The following is a 14,610-nucleotide window of genomic DNA, read 5'->3' as shown; positions in this document are numbered from 1 at the left end:
ATCCCCTGAATGGAGACTCCACATCACCATGTACATGCCTTCACCTTAACTGTGTTTTATCAGCTTAGGTCTACCATAGCCTGGTGGATAAATGTTTATTTACTAAATCTGGGCTGTTTCTGTAGCTGATGTTTGCCTAATTAATTGTTAAATCCCTGTTGGCGCAAACTGGGAGACACACGCACACACACACACACAGAGAGAGCTGGCCTCCACTTCCTGTTTGTCCTGACTAAATGTGTTTGCTCCTCTCTTCAGGTGGACACAAAGCTCGCCAGTCCATCCAGGTTCCATCACCACCTAGTTGACTGTCATACTGGTGTCCTTGAGAATGCACTGGCGTCATTAGAGTAACAATCTTTCATCCTTGTTACCTTCCATGAAACATAATTTAATTGCATGACACTATTAATGGAGAGCCTCTAGTTAAACGCCCAAAATAGTATGTTGAGCATGAGCGGCAGTACTGTTTTTATACCGCTTAAGCATGTAGGATACTGCAGGCAGCTTCATACAGATATTATAAGATGTATTTACTCTGATATACATTGTGCAATATCTTCCTACAGTGTTGCTTCAAGCAGTGTAGCTTCCCTTTTTGCTCTACAGGCCGGAGGATGATATAACAGCCTCATGACACTAGGGGGTGAAATGACCCACGTTCGAAGTGCTTGCTTAAACAGAGGAGGGGGGTCAACACAGCTACACACTGTTGGCTGTGTGGGGCAGTGGCTCTCTGGAGAGGATACAGGCCTGCTGCTTTTCATTCCAGCCATTAACAAAAGTAGGGACTGACTGAAATGTGGGTAACAAGAGGAATACAACTAATTAGCTGCAGGGATTGTGAACTAAAGTCCTTGGGCTCCCAAGGCCCAAGACCATAATACTAATAAGGGTAATTTGTAATGAAACCAAGATCTGGGATTAAATTTTACATTTTTTGGCATTCAGAGGCTGCTCAGCATGGAGCTTTGTGACTAGAATGCACATCTGAAGACAACTAATTAACAGTGTTATGGCCTCTTTTCTAAGGCCTCATACAGCCACCTGTATCCCATTGTCCACCCACACCAGTCTTGTGATAGAAATGAAAGTCTTTTCCCTTGAGGAACATATTCTACCTTTACAAACATTTGTACGTCACTGTCCTGACACGTATCATGTCTACACTCTCACACGGCCTGTGCGATTGAGTAGATGTGACGTCGGTAAAAAGGTGAACAGCCTGAGACTTGTGGTTGTGTAATACTGGGAAGTTCGGCAGGATTAGCAATTAAAAACTATGCAGCTCAACTGTAAATTAAAACCTAAGTGACCCCAGGCACAATCTCATACAGTGCCCAAAAGGAACATTTAATATCCAGATCTCTGATTGCCTCATTTTAGTAGGCAAGGCCACCGACCTGAGCATCAATCTTTCTGATTGGCTTAATGACGATGGTTTTGACCTCATTATCCTTGCCCCTCTGACCGTCTCTCTCCCCTCACTCATTTATCTCCTCTTTCTCCTTTCCCTCTTTCTCCTGGTGTAAGACCCGTATATCAGGCTGATACTGGTCTCTTGTTAAAAGTCGGATATTGCCCTGTCATGTCATCCTCTTGTGGTATGATGGAGGTTCCCTCTGCGACTGCGGCGAGTTCAAGTTTATGCTGTGGGTAATTAACAGTACTTCCTCTCAGTCCGAATGCATAAATAGGTGTTTTATAATCACATATTTGAATAAAAAAATGCTTTTTGAAGCATTTTGCTGAGCAGCTTTAGGCAGCTCAATGAAACCTGGTTGTCAGAGGAACTTTAGCAGCTACGGTTATGTAACTTGTTTTCACAGACCTTCCACACTTTAACTTTTTAGCCTTTGAATGTCTACTTTGAACTGTGACATGAAAACGGTCAACTACAAACACACAGACCATACTGTTAAGTCAAACAGGATGACTGTGTGAGTATTAGCATTGGCCTCTGATGCCGTATCAGTTTCATCTAATCCCTCCTTTCTCTCCCTCTTGGAAAGAAAACACTGCATATTTTCTCTGGCGATGTTTAAATATCACTCTCAAGGTTGTGGCTGAGAGGCTGTTTGGGAGTTGTTGTCTTTCCTCCCTCTCTTTCTCTCTCTCTCTGGACCCTGCAGTGAAGAATATCAAAGCACTGCTTATGACATCCCTTCAATTACAGTAATACCCAGAGAGTCCTCAAACAGCTACACTGTGAGACAAACTCTCCTTGATACAGTGACCAAGACAACCTGACACGCGCTTTCATACCGAGTGTATTTGAGGTGAAACTGCAAGTCACATTTTTAACGCTTACTTTCTTAAACTTCTCCTTTTTATATTGAAGTACTGTCTGTTCTTTGCACTCTACTTTATTTCATACAATTGTAACCCTGAAGCAGTGATTTCTATTTTAGCTGGCCTCACTTTTGTTTCTGCTCTGTCTGGTGATGCAGTATCACTCTGCAGTACATAAAAGCTCGTGCAGCGGGGTGACAATTATGTGCAAACATTATTTTGTTCACGGCATGATATAATAAGTTTGCATTTATTTATTTGTTATTTTGGCCAGTCGGGGGTAGTGGAGAAGCCGTAAACAGAGTAGATATATTACGACCTTGTAAAGATGTTCCAGTATGGTGACCATAATGGCAAAAAGTTTGCAGTAGAGCATCAGCATTCACCTGACAAGTGAAGTCTATTGCTCACTCTCCTTTTAGCTGCTTTGCGTTTACTGACTCCTGAAGGAAATGATCGCTTCTTGAGCTGCATAAATGCTCCATTGTACATACTAGCTTGCCGCTTACGTTGCCTGTCTGCCAGTAGGTGCTGAGCAGGCAGTACAAACACACCTAAGGCTGATGAGAGTGGCGAGAACAAGTCAAAACAGTAAAGTCGCAAAACCAAAACAATGAGCAGAAGAATGCTTTAACACTCCAAAACCTGACGGGAACTACAGATAATTGCTGTGTTCTTCACTACAAGCAACCCCATTCACACCAGAGATAGTCATTTTCGCCATTGTTAATATATAAAAATTAATTAGCCTCTCAGGCAGCAGTTTCTATCAAGCTGCTTTAAAATCCAGCCTCCTTCAGTGAAACTGGTAGAAACAATCCAAACAATCTGTAACCTCGAGGCAGGGACACACATTGCGACTGTTGAGCTAATTATGAAAAGGATTTGGGCATGGTAACTGACCACACCAAGCTGGACCAGGTCTGTTCCAGTCTGAAACAGCTGGCATGAAGAGTAGGCAGAGAAGATCGCATCGTGTGTGACTAAATCTTGACTTAGTTTGATATTTGCAACCAACACGAGAGAGTGATTAAATTTAGCAATTACACAGGTTTTTTTCTTAAGATGAAGTTAGCTTTGTTTTACAAAGCTCACCACCTCAAATTCCCTGTCACGGCTTTAAAGTCTGAGTTGCCTGCATCTCTCCATCCAGGATCCCTACCAAACTCTGCCCTCTCCTCTTTTTCGGTGCAAAGTGCACTGAAGCTAGTTTACAGCCACTGAGGCCGAAAGGTTTCCAACGCTGGCGAACAAACACCTCGGCTTAGTTGATATAGTCAGTTGTAATTTCTTCTCTAGTGTCCTGTTCTATTAAAGCCACTCTAAATTCTACTCACGGAGTAACAACAATTAAGAAATGTTGAGATGAGATCCACTTCACCTCAAGGTCTGAGGAGGTTGTGACTGTGAGAGAGTGTCTCCTCAATCAGTGATGCCAAGCAGAGAATCAAGGGAAGAGGCTACAGGAAACAGGTTCACATATAGTACAGTTAGCTTGTTCCTGTGATGCTGATGGAGGTGAATTCTGACACTCACAAAACCGGTTGTGCTTTGTTGTCAAAATATCTTGCCATTAGGGATAGATGACTCACGGTTAATACACCGCCGTGGCATTATTACAGACATAGAGTAGCATCTGGTGCCAGAGAGATAAAACTTTACCAGCAGCATTCTGCATAGTCATCATATGGTTAATGTGCTTTTAATTTTTTACTGGAGCAGCACACCACCACCCACTGCAAATTATTTGTTGTTAGTGACATTGCTGTTGTCATAAGGAAACCTCATCAGTCCAGTTTTTGTGATCTCCAAACTTCAGTTGAAGGATTTATTGGTCCTCTTTTTGCGGGAGCCTTAGGCCATAAAAATCAGATATATGTGCAAAAGTCATCCAATGTCCGACGCTTCACCTTAAGTGTACCCTCCCGAACATGTAAATGTCTCTTTGGAGATTAATATAGTATCTATCTATCTATCTATCACTGGCCTCCACACTAACAGCATGCCTGCTACATTTTTGAAGTTGCAAGGTTTTCATCCCACAGTGGGCAGGAAAAATCACAAAGTCTGAGACCAGCCTCCAAAGTTTCAAGTGACAAAGACTGAACTCTTGTCCCCAACAAACTCCTCTCATCCTCAAAACTTGTCTCTCCTCTCTCCCTCTGACGCCGTACTTCAAACAGCTTTGCACAGCGTGTTATGCTGCATAGCACAGAGTGACTGCGTCCCTTACAGTGTTGAAAAGGCGCCTGGGTGTTAGAGAGCTTGTCAGTAGAAATCTGTCAAAAGTACTCAGCAGAGCTACTGGGGCCTGAGGAGTACAATACCCCGAGACTAAGAGGGCTTACCCTGCAAACCCAGACACTTCACACAGAAATTAACTTTGCGAATCAGAAACCCAACGCCCTGGTTGACACCCTAACCGCAGTGCCCATTGTTTGGCCTTTGCAATGCACACAATACGTTTCTATTTGCTCTACTCTATGTTCCGGTTCAGGAATAAGCCTGAGGGCAGCTCCCTGTGCTCTCCATGCTGTCTCTCCCTCCTCATTTACTTAATCACGTCACCTTTCATTTCTTTAGATAAGTAAATAGGCTTCCAGTCTGCTCCTTTCCTATTGGCCAACACCAGGCCTGTGTTAGGGAGGGGAGGTGCTTGAAATTGACTCAACCAGACTTCTTCAAAACTTTCCCTGCTTGCGAGTGTAACTGTCCTGATAAAGAGTTGGAGGCTGTTAGAGGGTAATCAGATCTGCAATGACATTACACACATGGTGAATGTGAGGAAATCCGAAGATGACGTGATGATATTAAAGAACATGTGAGCTTGTCTTGGATTACATTCCTGATCAACTCTGAATGGGAATACTGAGCAGCCGTGATGGAATACTAATAACAGTCAGGTAAAATCCTCTGATACTGTAAATGTGTGTAAAAGTATGCTATATTTGAGACTATAGGGAAAGTATGTGGAAATAAATCCTACACTCATATAGCCTTTTTATGCGTTTTATGCCATTTGTTTATTAATAGAAAGTCTAGCCTGAACGTAAAGCTATGAGAAAAGTAGGTCCACTTGCTAAACCATCCATAACTTTTGAAATATCTTTAGCTGAATTAATTTTTGGTGAAGTTAAAGGACCAGCATGCAGAGTGCAAATGCTTGTCCTGTGATGAAACACAACACTGGGGACTCCTACTGTTCCACCTGCATGGAGATGAAAGAATGTCAACAGAACATTTCCTTCAGAAACACAGACAAAGGAGCAGATGGTAGCAGGAAGAAAATATTGGCTTGTTTTAGGGAACAAAACGTTCAATCACAGGGAGAGAGGCGAGACTTCTTTGCGAACTCTGCTCCACTTCTTTCAGGTTTTCAGGCTAAACGCAGGAGAATGTGCTCCCAAATCCTTCCAGCAATTTTTTTAATCGGCTCTTCTGGGTCGGGCAGGTAGGGAGACGGAGAGGAAAAGAAAAGAGTTCAGCCAAGAAAACAAAGGATACTTTTACATTCTTTGAGCTCTGAGAAGTTTGTAACAGTTACAACACCCTTTCTCTCTCTCTCTCTCTCTCTCACACACACACACACACACACACAGACAAAATAGGGTCTTTCCTGTTTGAAATCTATCCAGAAATGGGATAGTCTGTGATTTGAAATGCTCCACTTCTCAGCAGCCAAACACTCTGCCCCCCCCCCGCCCCCAACACAATCATGTGCTTCCAAAAGATTATGTTTAGGGCCTCTAAAACCCAAATCCTTATGTTGCCAAGGCAGTTTCAATATTTTGGTATGGCCATTTGAATGTATTGGAATTTGTGGTTGAATGCACCTTACTTTTCAATGGCATTGAGGAAAGCAGATTTTAATCACGAGCACCTCACTTGTTTACTTTAGCTCTGGCAGATTTTACAGACTGCAGAGTTATGGACTGGAACGGGAAATGTGTTTGATATTCAGCAGCTGTTGTGAGGATATCTTTTTTAACTCCAAAACAACAGAGTTACCAACAGTCAGATCTGACACGTTGTGGATGTGCTTGTTTTATGTAGTTTTAGTTAATGTGTTTATCAAGGTCACCTTTCCTAGACTTGTGTTTAAAATGTGAGACAACCTGGCATGTTTTCTTCTCTCCTTTTTTTTTTTTTTTTTTGCTGAGTGTGTTGTTGAACACAAACAACCCACCCAGTTCCCGTGGGAAAAGCAGTTCGAGTCAATTTGACTGATGTCGCGGATAAACTTTCTGCTCCTTTCTCTTCCAGTTAAAAATATATATTTCAGTGTTCAGTAGACTGCAGATTTTGCTCATATCAGGACGAATTAACTTATAATGATGTAAACAAACACTGATCAGGCTTTGATTCACACTGGACACGCCAGAGTACACAGGGCATTAGCTGGAACTACAGGAGCTGTATTTTGCAAAGGAATTGTGTCCTCAGGGAGTTTAGTGACAGTCCCTGTCCTGAAGAGTGAGGTACACCATGCATCCGTCTCCCAGAGTTGCACGAACTGTTACTGAGTTAACATTCCAACAAGTCGCAAAATGTTGACAGGTTAACAAATCAGTCAAATGTTGTTATGCTTGTTTCAGCTCTCACAGCACTCGGTAAAGGATTGGGAAAGATCATCCACTTTGATCACTGGAAAAATATAACCATCCAATATAATCCCGGCAGCAATTACACATTCTAGACACAACAGACACAAAATACAACATCTTCCTTTGTCTTTCCACTGTTCTAACAATCAGTACCTCTGGTTTGGTCGAAATTAACCTTGAATTCACAGATTTAGATGTGAAAATGTGAATACCCTCACTGCAGATGCTCATCCTCCCGCATCACACCCCCCTGTCACCACCTGCCGTGTCTTCGTTCCAATAGTCCTGGTCCGAGCTGCTGATGACCACGGCAGTGTATTCCCTGTCATCAAACTGGCCTCCATTGGTCTTGGAGGCTATATTCGGTCCCGGCCTGGCCGTGTTCACTAGGAGGCTGCTGAGCCCAGTTCTGCTGCCCACTGAGTAAACACCAACACTCCCCCAGTGCTCCAAGCAGGACCGGGCAGACTTGAGTCAGCTGATCGGCCCGCTGGCTGCATGGCTAACTGAGCTAACTAGGTAGCTAATGGTAGCTAGCAGCTACAACCATAGATAGCTACAGAAAGAGTATAGTGAGCAGCAGTTAGCCGTTACTTTGGTGATATGCTGCCTTCAAATTTGTTTGGAGTGACCTTGACAGGTGACAAATTCTTCACGTTTTAAAATAAAAAGCTTACCTAACAGCGATTCTTCAATGTAGGTTTACTGGTGGTTCGATAGCCAGCCACAAAGACACAACATGTAGCCAAATAAGACATAATTCTGCTATTAAGGTTTAAGATGAGGGCCTACCCTCACCTCTCATCTCTGAACTACTTGCTGCTGAAAATAAAATCACGACTTCAACTAAGTCAATCTCACCGTTTACATCACCTCAAACTTCATGCAAACAGAAGCAGAGACATCCATGGGTTTGTCTCAAACTATGTTGCCTTTGTTTACAAGCTAATAACACCGTATTCCATTCAGTTTAGGCATACGCTGATATATTCCTTTTTATCCCCAACTCTTATTGCGTCTACATCAATCCACTTCGCCGACAGGAATCATTAAAGTTTCATGTTATGTGTTTTTCAGCGTCCTCTCGTCAGCAGACAAGAACTTCACGCACAATAATAACTCTGTGTCCTGAGGAGCCAGCTTTGGTGAGGGCTCTTCCACGATGAGAGACCGCTTGGAGGAGCTGCAGCAGAGGGCTCAAGACTTTTCTGAGGCAGCCAGTGAGGATGCCAACCCTTTCTCAGCGGAGGGCAACGATGACGACTCTGTGGTGGTCGGGGTCATAACGCCACAGGCTGTGGTGTTCGAGGAGGAGCCAATCATAGAGAATTTCCTGTCTGAGGCTCAACAAATCCGAGATGATATCACAGTGCTGGAGACTGAGGTAATTGTTTTTTTTTTGTTGTTGTTTGTTTTTTGTTGTAGAAATGAGTATGCATTGTATCTTTTAACCTTGGTTGCATTACTTTTGCTGTTGATCTTTATGATTTTCTTCTTCATTTTGTTTGGAAGCACCTTTGAAGTGCTATGCCGGACATTCAGTTGCTTTTCTTTGTCTTTAATTATTTTTTTCTTGTTCATCATTTTCTTTTTTATAAAACTCCACACTTGACTGAAAAAATATTTTGACACTGTACTATGCTGCAATTTCAACTTACATTTTTCCATTTATTGTCAGACGTGATACTGAACACAAATTTTTCCTAATCTGAACTACAAACAGGTTCTTAAATTCAGCCAGCAGCAAAAAACCCTGGTGGCAACAATGCGTCGTTTCAGTGTGATGAAGAAAGAGAGCAGCATAACCCGGGACATCAAGCTCCAGGCTGAAAGCCTCCACCGACGCTTAGATGCCCTTTCAAAGCAGGTCCAAAGGACTGAGGACCAGCAGGGACCTAATGCTGTTACCACGAGAATACAACGCTCCCAGCATGCAGCATTGCACCGCAAATTCCAGCAGGTTGGCAGGATGTTCATAGCAGTCTACTATGGAAACTTTTATCTCGTCTTATTGGGAAAGATCCTTTAGTGCTTGGGAAGTGGCGCACCATACATTTATACATGGTTTGGAACATTATGAAGCTACCTAGCTACCTTTAGCTTGAGAGACAGCTGAAATTTTACATTTTCAACTGAAAACAGTGGATTAAAATACATTAAAATTGGATGTTATGAAATTATAGCAGTGCACTTAATTGTTTGCTCAATTCATTCTAACTTAACAGTAAATGCATTGTGCAAGATATAAGTTTTGTTATATTGCCAGTACTGGTAAGAGTGTCGAGGAACCAATCATAAATTATCCTCAAGCCAAAAAAAAAAAGGTGGGACTCAAATATATTCTCATTTTCTTTTCCCCTTTCTCCTTTTTTTTCTTTGTTCTCTCTCTTTGCTATAATTACGTGCAGGTTATGCTGCAGTACAATGAAGGTCTGCTGACCAAGCAGGAGCGCTGTAAGCACTTCATAATCCGGCAGCTGGAGGTATCGGGAAGGGATGTGACGGAGGAGGAAGTGAATGAGATGGTGGCCACGGGAAAATGGGAGGTCTTCAATGAGAACCTGCTAAATGATGCTAGAATCACACGATCACAACTATCTGAGATTGAACAGCGACACAAGGTGACGCTATGACAAAGTTACTGCATGACATGTTTTGTTACATTTGGTAGATATGTGTACTTCACCCAGCTATTATCTTATAAGAAAAAATGTGTTTTTTGTGCGTGTTTGGCTTCCAAACAACATATTGGGGGATTGTGCCTTGAGCTTTGCATTATAACTGAAAACAAATATGAAGGTCTGTGCCTTTGAGTGAGTCTCATGTCTGACTGCTCCAATATGTTCAGCTAGGCACTAAATAATACTGAAAACCAAACACAGATTCATAAATCAAGCAACCTTGAGTGCCAAAAGTCAGCTAAAATGTCTAAATAACCTAAATAACCCCAATTGATGCTTATTTGGTAAATGCACACATTTGCACTGCAGCTCATTGCTAACAACCATTCATTCTGTTTGCGAATAGCACTCATTACACTTGCAGTCATCGTCTTCAGTTGTCTGATAGCATGAATGCCTTCAAGTCATAAGCATGAGAAGCCTGCCCATCACGACCATCTGTCGCACATGGCAGAAACGTGTGAAGATTGCGAGTCTCACACATTACTGTATCAGACAAAAAATGAGTGAAGGAAAGGAAATGAATGCAAGGGGAAATTGGATATGGATCTCTTAAAGGGTTTAACTGAAGAAGACCAAATATTGGCGCTTTTGTTTTGGCTCAAAAAACACTGACTAAAATGAACTCCTTGGGAGGAAAGATACTCTGGTTCTGGAGGAACGACTTGGCGACAACTCTTAAATACAAGACATCCAAGTAAACCACATCAAAGTATAAGACGACGATGTTTGTGTATTTTCTGTACTTCAGGTCATGCTGTATAAAGAGCTGGATTTGTTCCCTCATTGCATCTTAAGCCCACCTCCAGCCTCTGACTAATGTTTCTCATATATGCAGTATTAATCCCATTATCCTTCTCCACCAACAGGAATTGTTGAGCCTGGAAAACAATATGAAGGAGCTGAGGGACTTGTTCATGGACATTTTCATGCTGGTGGAGGAGCAAGGGACCTACATTGAACACATCCAGACCAATGTGGAGAGGACACAGGATTACGTGGCTGCAACTAATGAGAAGTTCAAGTTGGCGGCCAGGTACAAGAAGAAGAACCCACTTCGCCAGCTGTGCTGCTGCTGCTGCCCTCCGTGGAGATGCTGCCTATAAAACACATGCATTTTTACCGCGATGGTCATTCCCAATAAAGTTTTATTTCAAAAGTCTCACTTACCTGTTGGGAGTAAGCAACGTTTGAGTCAAGCACCATTAAAGTGAAGGTTATGGTACTGCAGTTTTTGCTGTTGAACAGAGCAACGGCGAAGACAGATTCAGCAGAGCATAGAAAACAATTAGGGGGAAAAGGCCAGAATTGGTATTTGAAGCACTTGTTTCTTTCAAGAGGATGTGAGACGACTACTATTGGAAGAGACAGTTCAGTGAGTGCTACTCACCAACACTGCTGCTTATTGGAGACCTTCACTGTCATCTGACAGAGGTCACAAACAAGAGGAGACCGCAGCCTCTGCAAGATCAGCAAGACCGATATTTCACCTTTTTTTTTTTTTTTTTTCAGAACAGCCTCTCATCTTTTTTCTGCCTCAGGAGCGCTAGTTAATGACTGTTGTTTTTTTTTTTTTATCCCACTATGTGCACTTTAAGTCTTTCTCTTTTCTTTACAGCAGAAACGAGAATCGACCATAGCAGAGAAAGATTCTATTTCTGAGATATTTTGAGCCATTATGTATTCATTTCAATTTTGGTCCACATGCTGATAAAAAAAAGATTATTTCACAATTAGTCTTTTGTCTCATTTGCATTTCAAAGTAGAATCATTTTAAGTGAAAAAAAGTATTAATCCTTTATTTGGTTGCACAGAGGAAGGGATCCAAGTCCAACTTTGAATAACGAGCCTTGATCAAAATATTGCTGTCAGGGTGACAAAACTGCCGAAAACCACTGAAGTCATCTGTTTCAAAAATAAGATGGAAGATTTTAATTTCTCTAGATGTTTTGTATTTTGGAGTGGAACTTCAATGAATGATTGTGTGGAAAGTGTTACTTTGTTCACATGAAAACCTCTGGCATCCATATATATCATGGTTATTAAAATAATGTCACATTAAAAAGGGAGCAGTGGCTCTAAAACGGGTCGCCTGAGGGAGCGCCAGCAGCTATGAACTAAAACACCGGCAACATGCTGCATAACCGATCATCAGACCCACACCTGTTGACAGGTAATCGTCTACCGTTTCACCTTTTACTTAAATACCAACTAATTTTCCCTGCTGGGACTATTAATCAGTAATTCATTTCAGGAGATAGAGTCACTTCATACTTGATCTCACTTACTGGCTTGGCTCTAGACTAGCCTCTCATCAGCTGTGACAGTGATGTTCTTTCGTGACTCTCTGACCCATGGTGTCTGGTGTCGGGGACAAAATACAGGTGAACTGGGTGCGCCAGAGCCAGACTGGAAAATCTGGTTTGTCCGCTGTTCCAGGCTTCCAGAAAGCTACTGTATGTTCCTGTAGGGAACCGTGTGTCAACAGAACCGTTAACTTCTAGCGAATGGCAAGAAGACCTGCCTCGGTTACACAGTATGTGTATATGTAAACAATAGTTGTTTTCAATAAATGGTCTCCTAGGTTTAAAAAAAAGCATATGAGCATTTTAATTTTAGCTTGACATAAACAGTAAAATGGCTGACAACCATAAAAGTGCCTAAAAAACGTGTTTTTGTAACTCAATTTAGTCAAATCTTCAGGAAACGACAAATCATGTGACACCTCGAGAAACACACCCGTCAATGTGGCGCTTTGTTTAGTTTAACTATTGCCACAGTGCTCCCTCAGGTCTAGTAGAGGAACCAGGTGTGACGCGTTCATGGAGCCGTTTGATGAGTTCTGCTATCTGACTGTAAAGTCTTTCCTTGACTCTGATCTTCTGTGTTGTATATCAGTCTCACTCTGATTACAGTCAGATTTTGAAACAAAGACATAAATACATCAAATATGTAAATTTAAATACAGGTAAATCAAATAACAATACATTGAAATTCCCGGCATTGTTCGTGCCTCCTCCCAGACGTAGTGAAGAAAAATGAAGTGCTGCTGCAAATTGCTGGGTTCTTGAACAGCAACAATGCCATCCAGTGTCCAAAGAGATAATTGCCAGTTAAAACTGGTTATCAGTAATGTTTAAACTGTTTAAGGGCTTATTACCACGTAAATATGCAATTATGCAAGTGTCATACTTGGAAAACAACACAGCATGATTTTCACTTCCAAAAGAGTGCTTAGAATGAAAATATAGATACAGTTGTGGTGTTGTTGAATCATTATGAACAGCTTAAACAAGACAAGAGTACTTGGCAATTTAAGAATTCAGCCTCTAGTACTTGGGAACTTAGACAGTCCTCAGCAAAAAATAAAAAAAGAAGAGAAGAATTAATTTTTACTTTGATCTATTGCACAGTACATACTGGTGCTGCCTGCTCCATTGGCAGTGAAATATTTTTCTGTCACTTCTGGTCGAAAAATAAGAAGAAAAACACTATCAGACAACAAAATGAATCTCTGAATTATCTCACAGCATGCCGCTGCTTTTCCATTTTCAACATGTATTTTTATGAAGAAAAATGTGGGACGGGTCAAACTCTTTTCTCTTGGTCAGAAGCAAATATATCACAGGCTGAGCTGTCACATAACAGAAACATGCAGCATATCCACAGCCACCAACACAAAGAAAAGTGTGAACGATTGAAAGTCTGTGGGATGAAATTAAGTGGAATTTCTCCAAATACTCTAACAGCGGAGCAGCAGGGACCCAGGAGTGTCTGCAGACCTGAGAGAAAGCTTCTGGGGTTTATCGCAGCCGTCCTTGAGAACACAAGGCCATGGGAGACTGAAATTGCACAGTAGTCAGTTCAGAAACCTCTGGACATCTGACTCCCAGGCAGGTCAGCCAGAGTCACCAGCATTTTTCCCAGAACTCTCTCTCTCTCTCTCTTCCTGTAAGGTAGGGTGAGTGGACTGCTCTTTTCCCAGCAACACCCTGCCTCACATTCAAACAGTTACACACTCTGGGAGCTGCCCTGTACAACAACAGTTTTCTAATGTCTCTATGTTCCACTGCGGATTCATCTTGTTTACCCCCAGCTCTGAAGCGGTTATCCAACATTTCATCTGAAACCACCTCGCCTGGAGCAGTCAGGACTTTGTTCCTCTTCCTCTCAGACCATCACTGAGTTTTGACTAGCTGCACAGATGCACATACAGAGCACCTGTACTCTGCACCCAAAGCTGCACCACAGTGCTGTATTTCCAAGGAAGTTCATATCTTCTTACTTGACTAGTTATCCTAAAATTATATTTCACGTAGTTCAGAATTTCTTAAATGTGTACCATTCATCTCCTTTTAGTGTGTGGCTATGCAATGAATTTGTGAATGTTGAATGGATATGATGTGGCATAATAGACTATGCTACCTTTATTTATATATCAAACATCTAAACATAAAAAAAGCTGTTCACAACAGCAGAATCGTGCTCATGCAGATAAGGCAATGAGGATGCTGTCCTGCAGTGCTGAATTATGGCTTTTTTATTTGATAAGTAACTCATGCAGTTTTTCTTTTTGCACATGCACTTGCTCCACATTCAACACAGCAACCACATGTTCATTGTGAGTGCCTCTGCCCACGTTCCAGACGAAGCCCATCAATCACCTCTGATTCAACGATAATGTGAACATCTGAGACACACGAGACTTTACGACGCTGATCATGGCTGACAGAGACACACTGACGTCTGTATGGGACTACGTACGGTGGGTATTTCTTCTATCTGCGCCGTCAGTCACAACGTGGATCTGTCTCTCTCTCTGCAAATATGTGAACAACATCAAAGCAGCCCTCCTGTGAGTAACACCAGCTGTGGTTATAGAGAGCTGACATTACTTTACTGCCTGGTTTTATCACTCCCATCAAAATCTGAACAGAGAGATATCAGGACCCTCAGAAAGTGATAAATCAAAGAAACTGAACAGTGAGTCTGGCAACAGCAGTAGCAGCTAAAGTACGAGCAGCGATACACTG

General features: G+C 42.0%; 1 protein-coding gene across 1 annotated transcript; it reads left to right on the top strand.

Moving 5' to 3' along the window:
* The first annotated feature begins 5,001 nt into the window (after positions 1–5,001).
* On the top strand, positions 5,002–11,079 carry stx19 (syntaxin 19). Its single transcript, XM_041951089.1, has 5 exons — positions 5,002–5,195; positions 7,974–8,280; positions 8,620–8,856; positions 9,305–9,517; positions 10,447–11,079. Exons 2-5 carry the CDS (start codon positions 8,059–8,061, stop codon positions 10,681–10,683), a joined length of 909 nt encoding a protein of 302 aa, XP_041807023.1. The 5' UTR covers positions 5,002–5,195; positions 7,974–8,058; the 3' UTR covers positions 10,684–11,079.
* The last annotated feature ends 3,531 nt before the right edge of the window (positions 11,080–14,610 follow it).

This window comes from Chelmon rostratus, chromosome 13, assembly GCF_017976325.1.
Source record: "Chelmon rostratus isolate fCheRos1 chromosome 13, fCheRos1.pri, whole genome shotgun sequence".
NCBI classification, from domain to species: Eukaryota; Metazoa; Chordata; class Actinopteri; order Chaetodontiformes; family Chaetodontidae; genus Chelmon; species Chelmon rostratus.
Note: the sequence above shows the minus strand (reverse complement) of the source record. Positions and strands in the feature narration are given on the sequence as shown.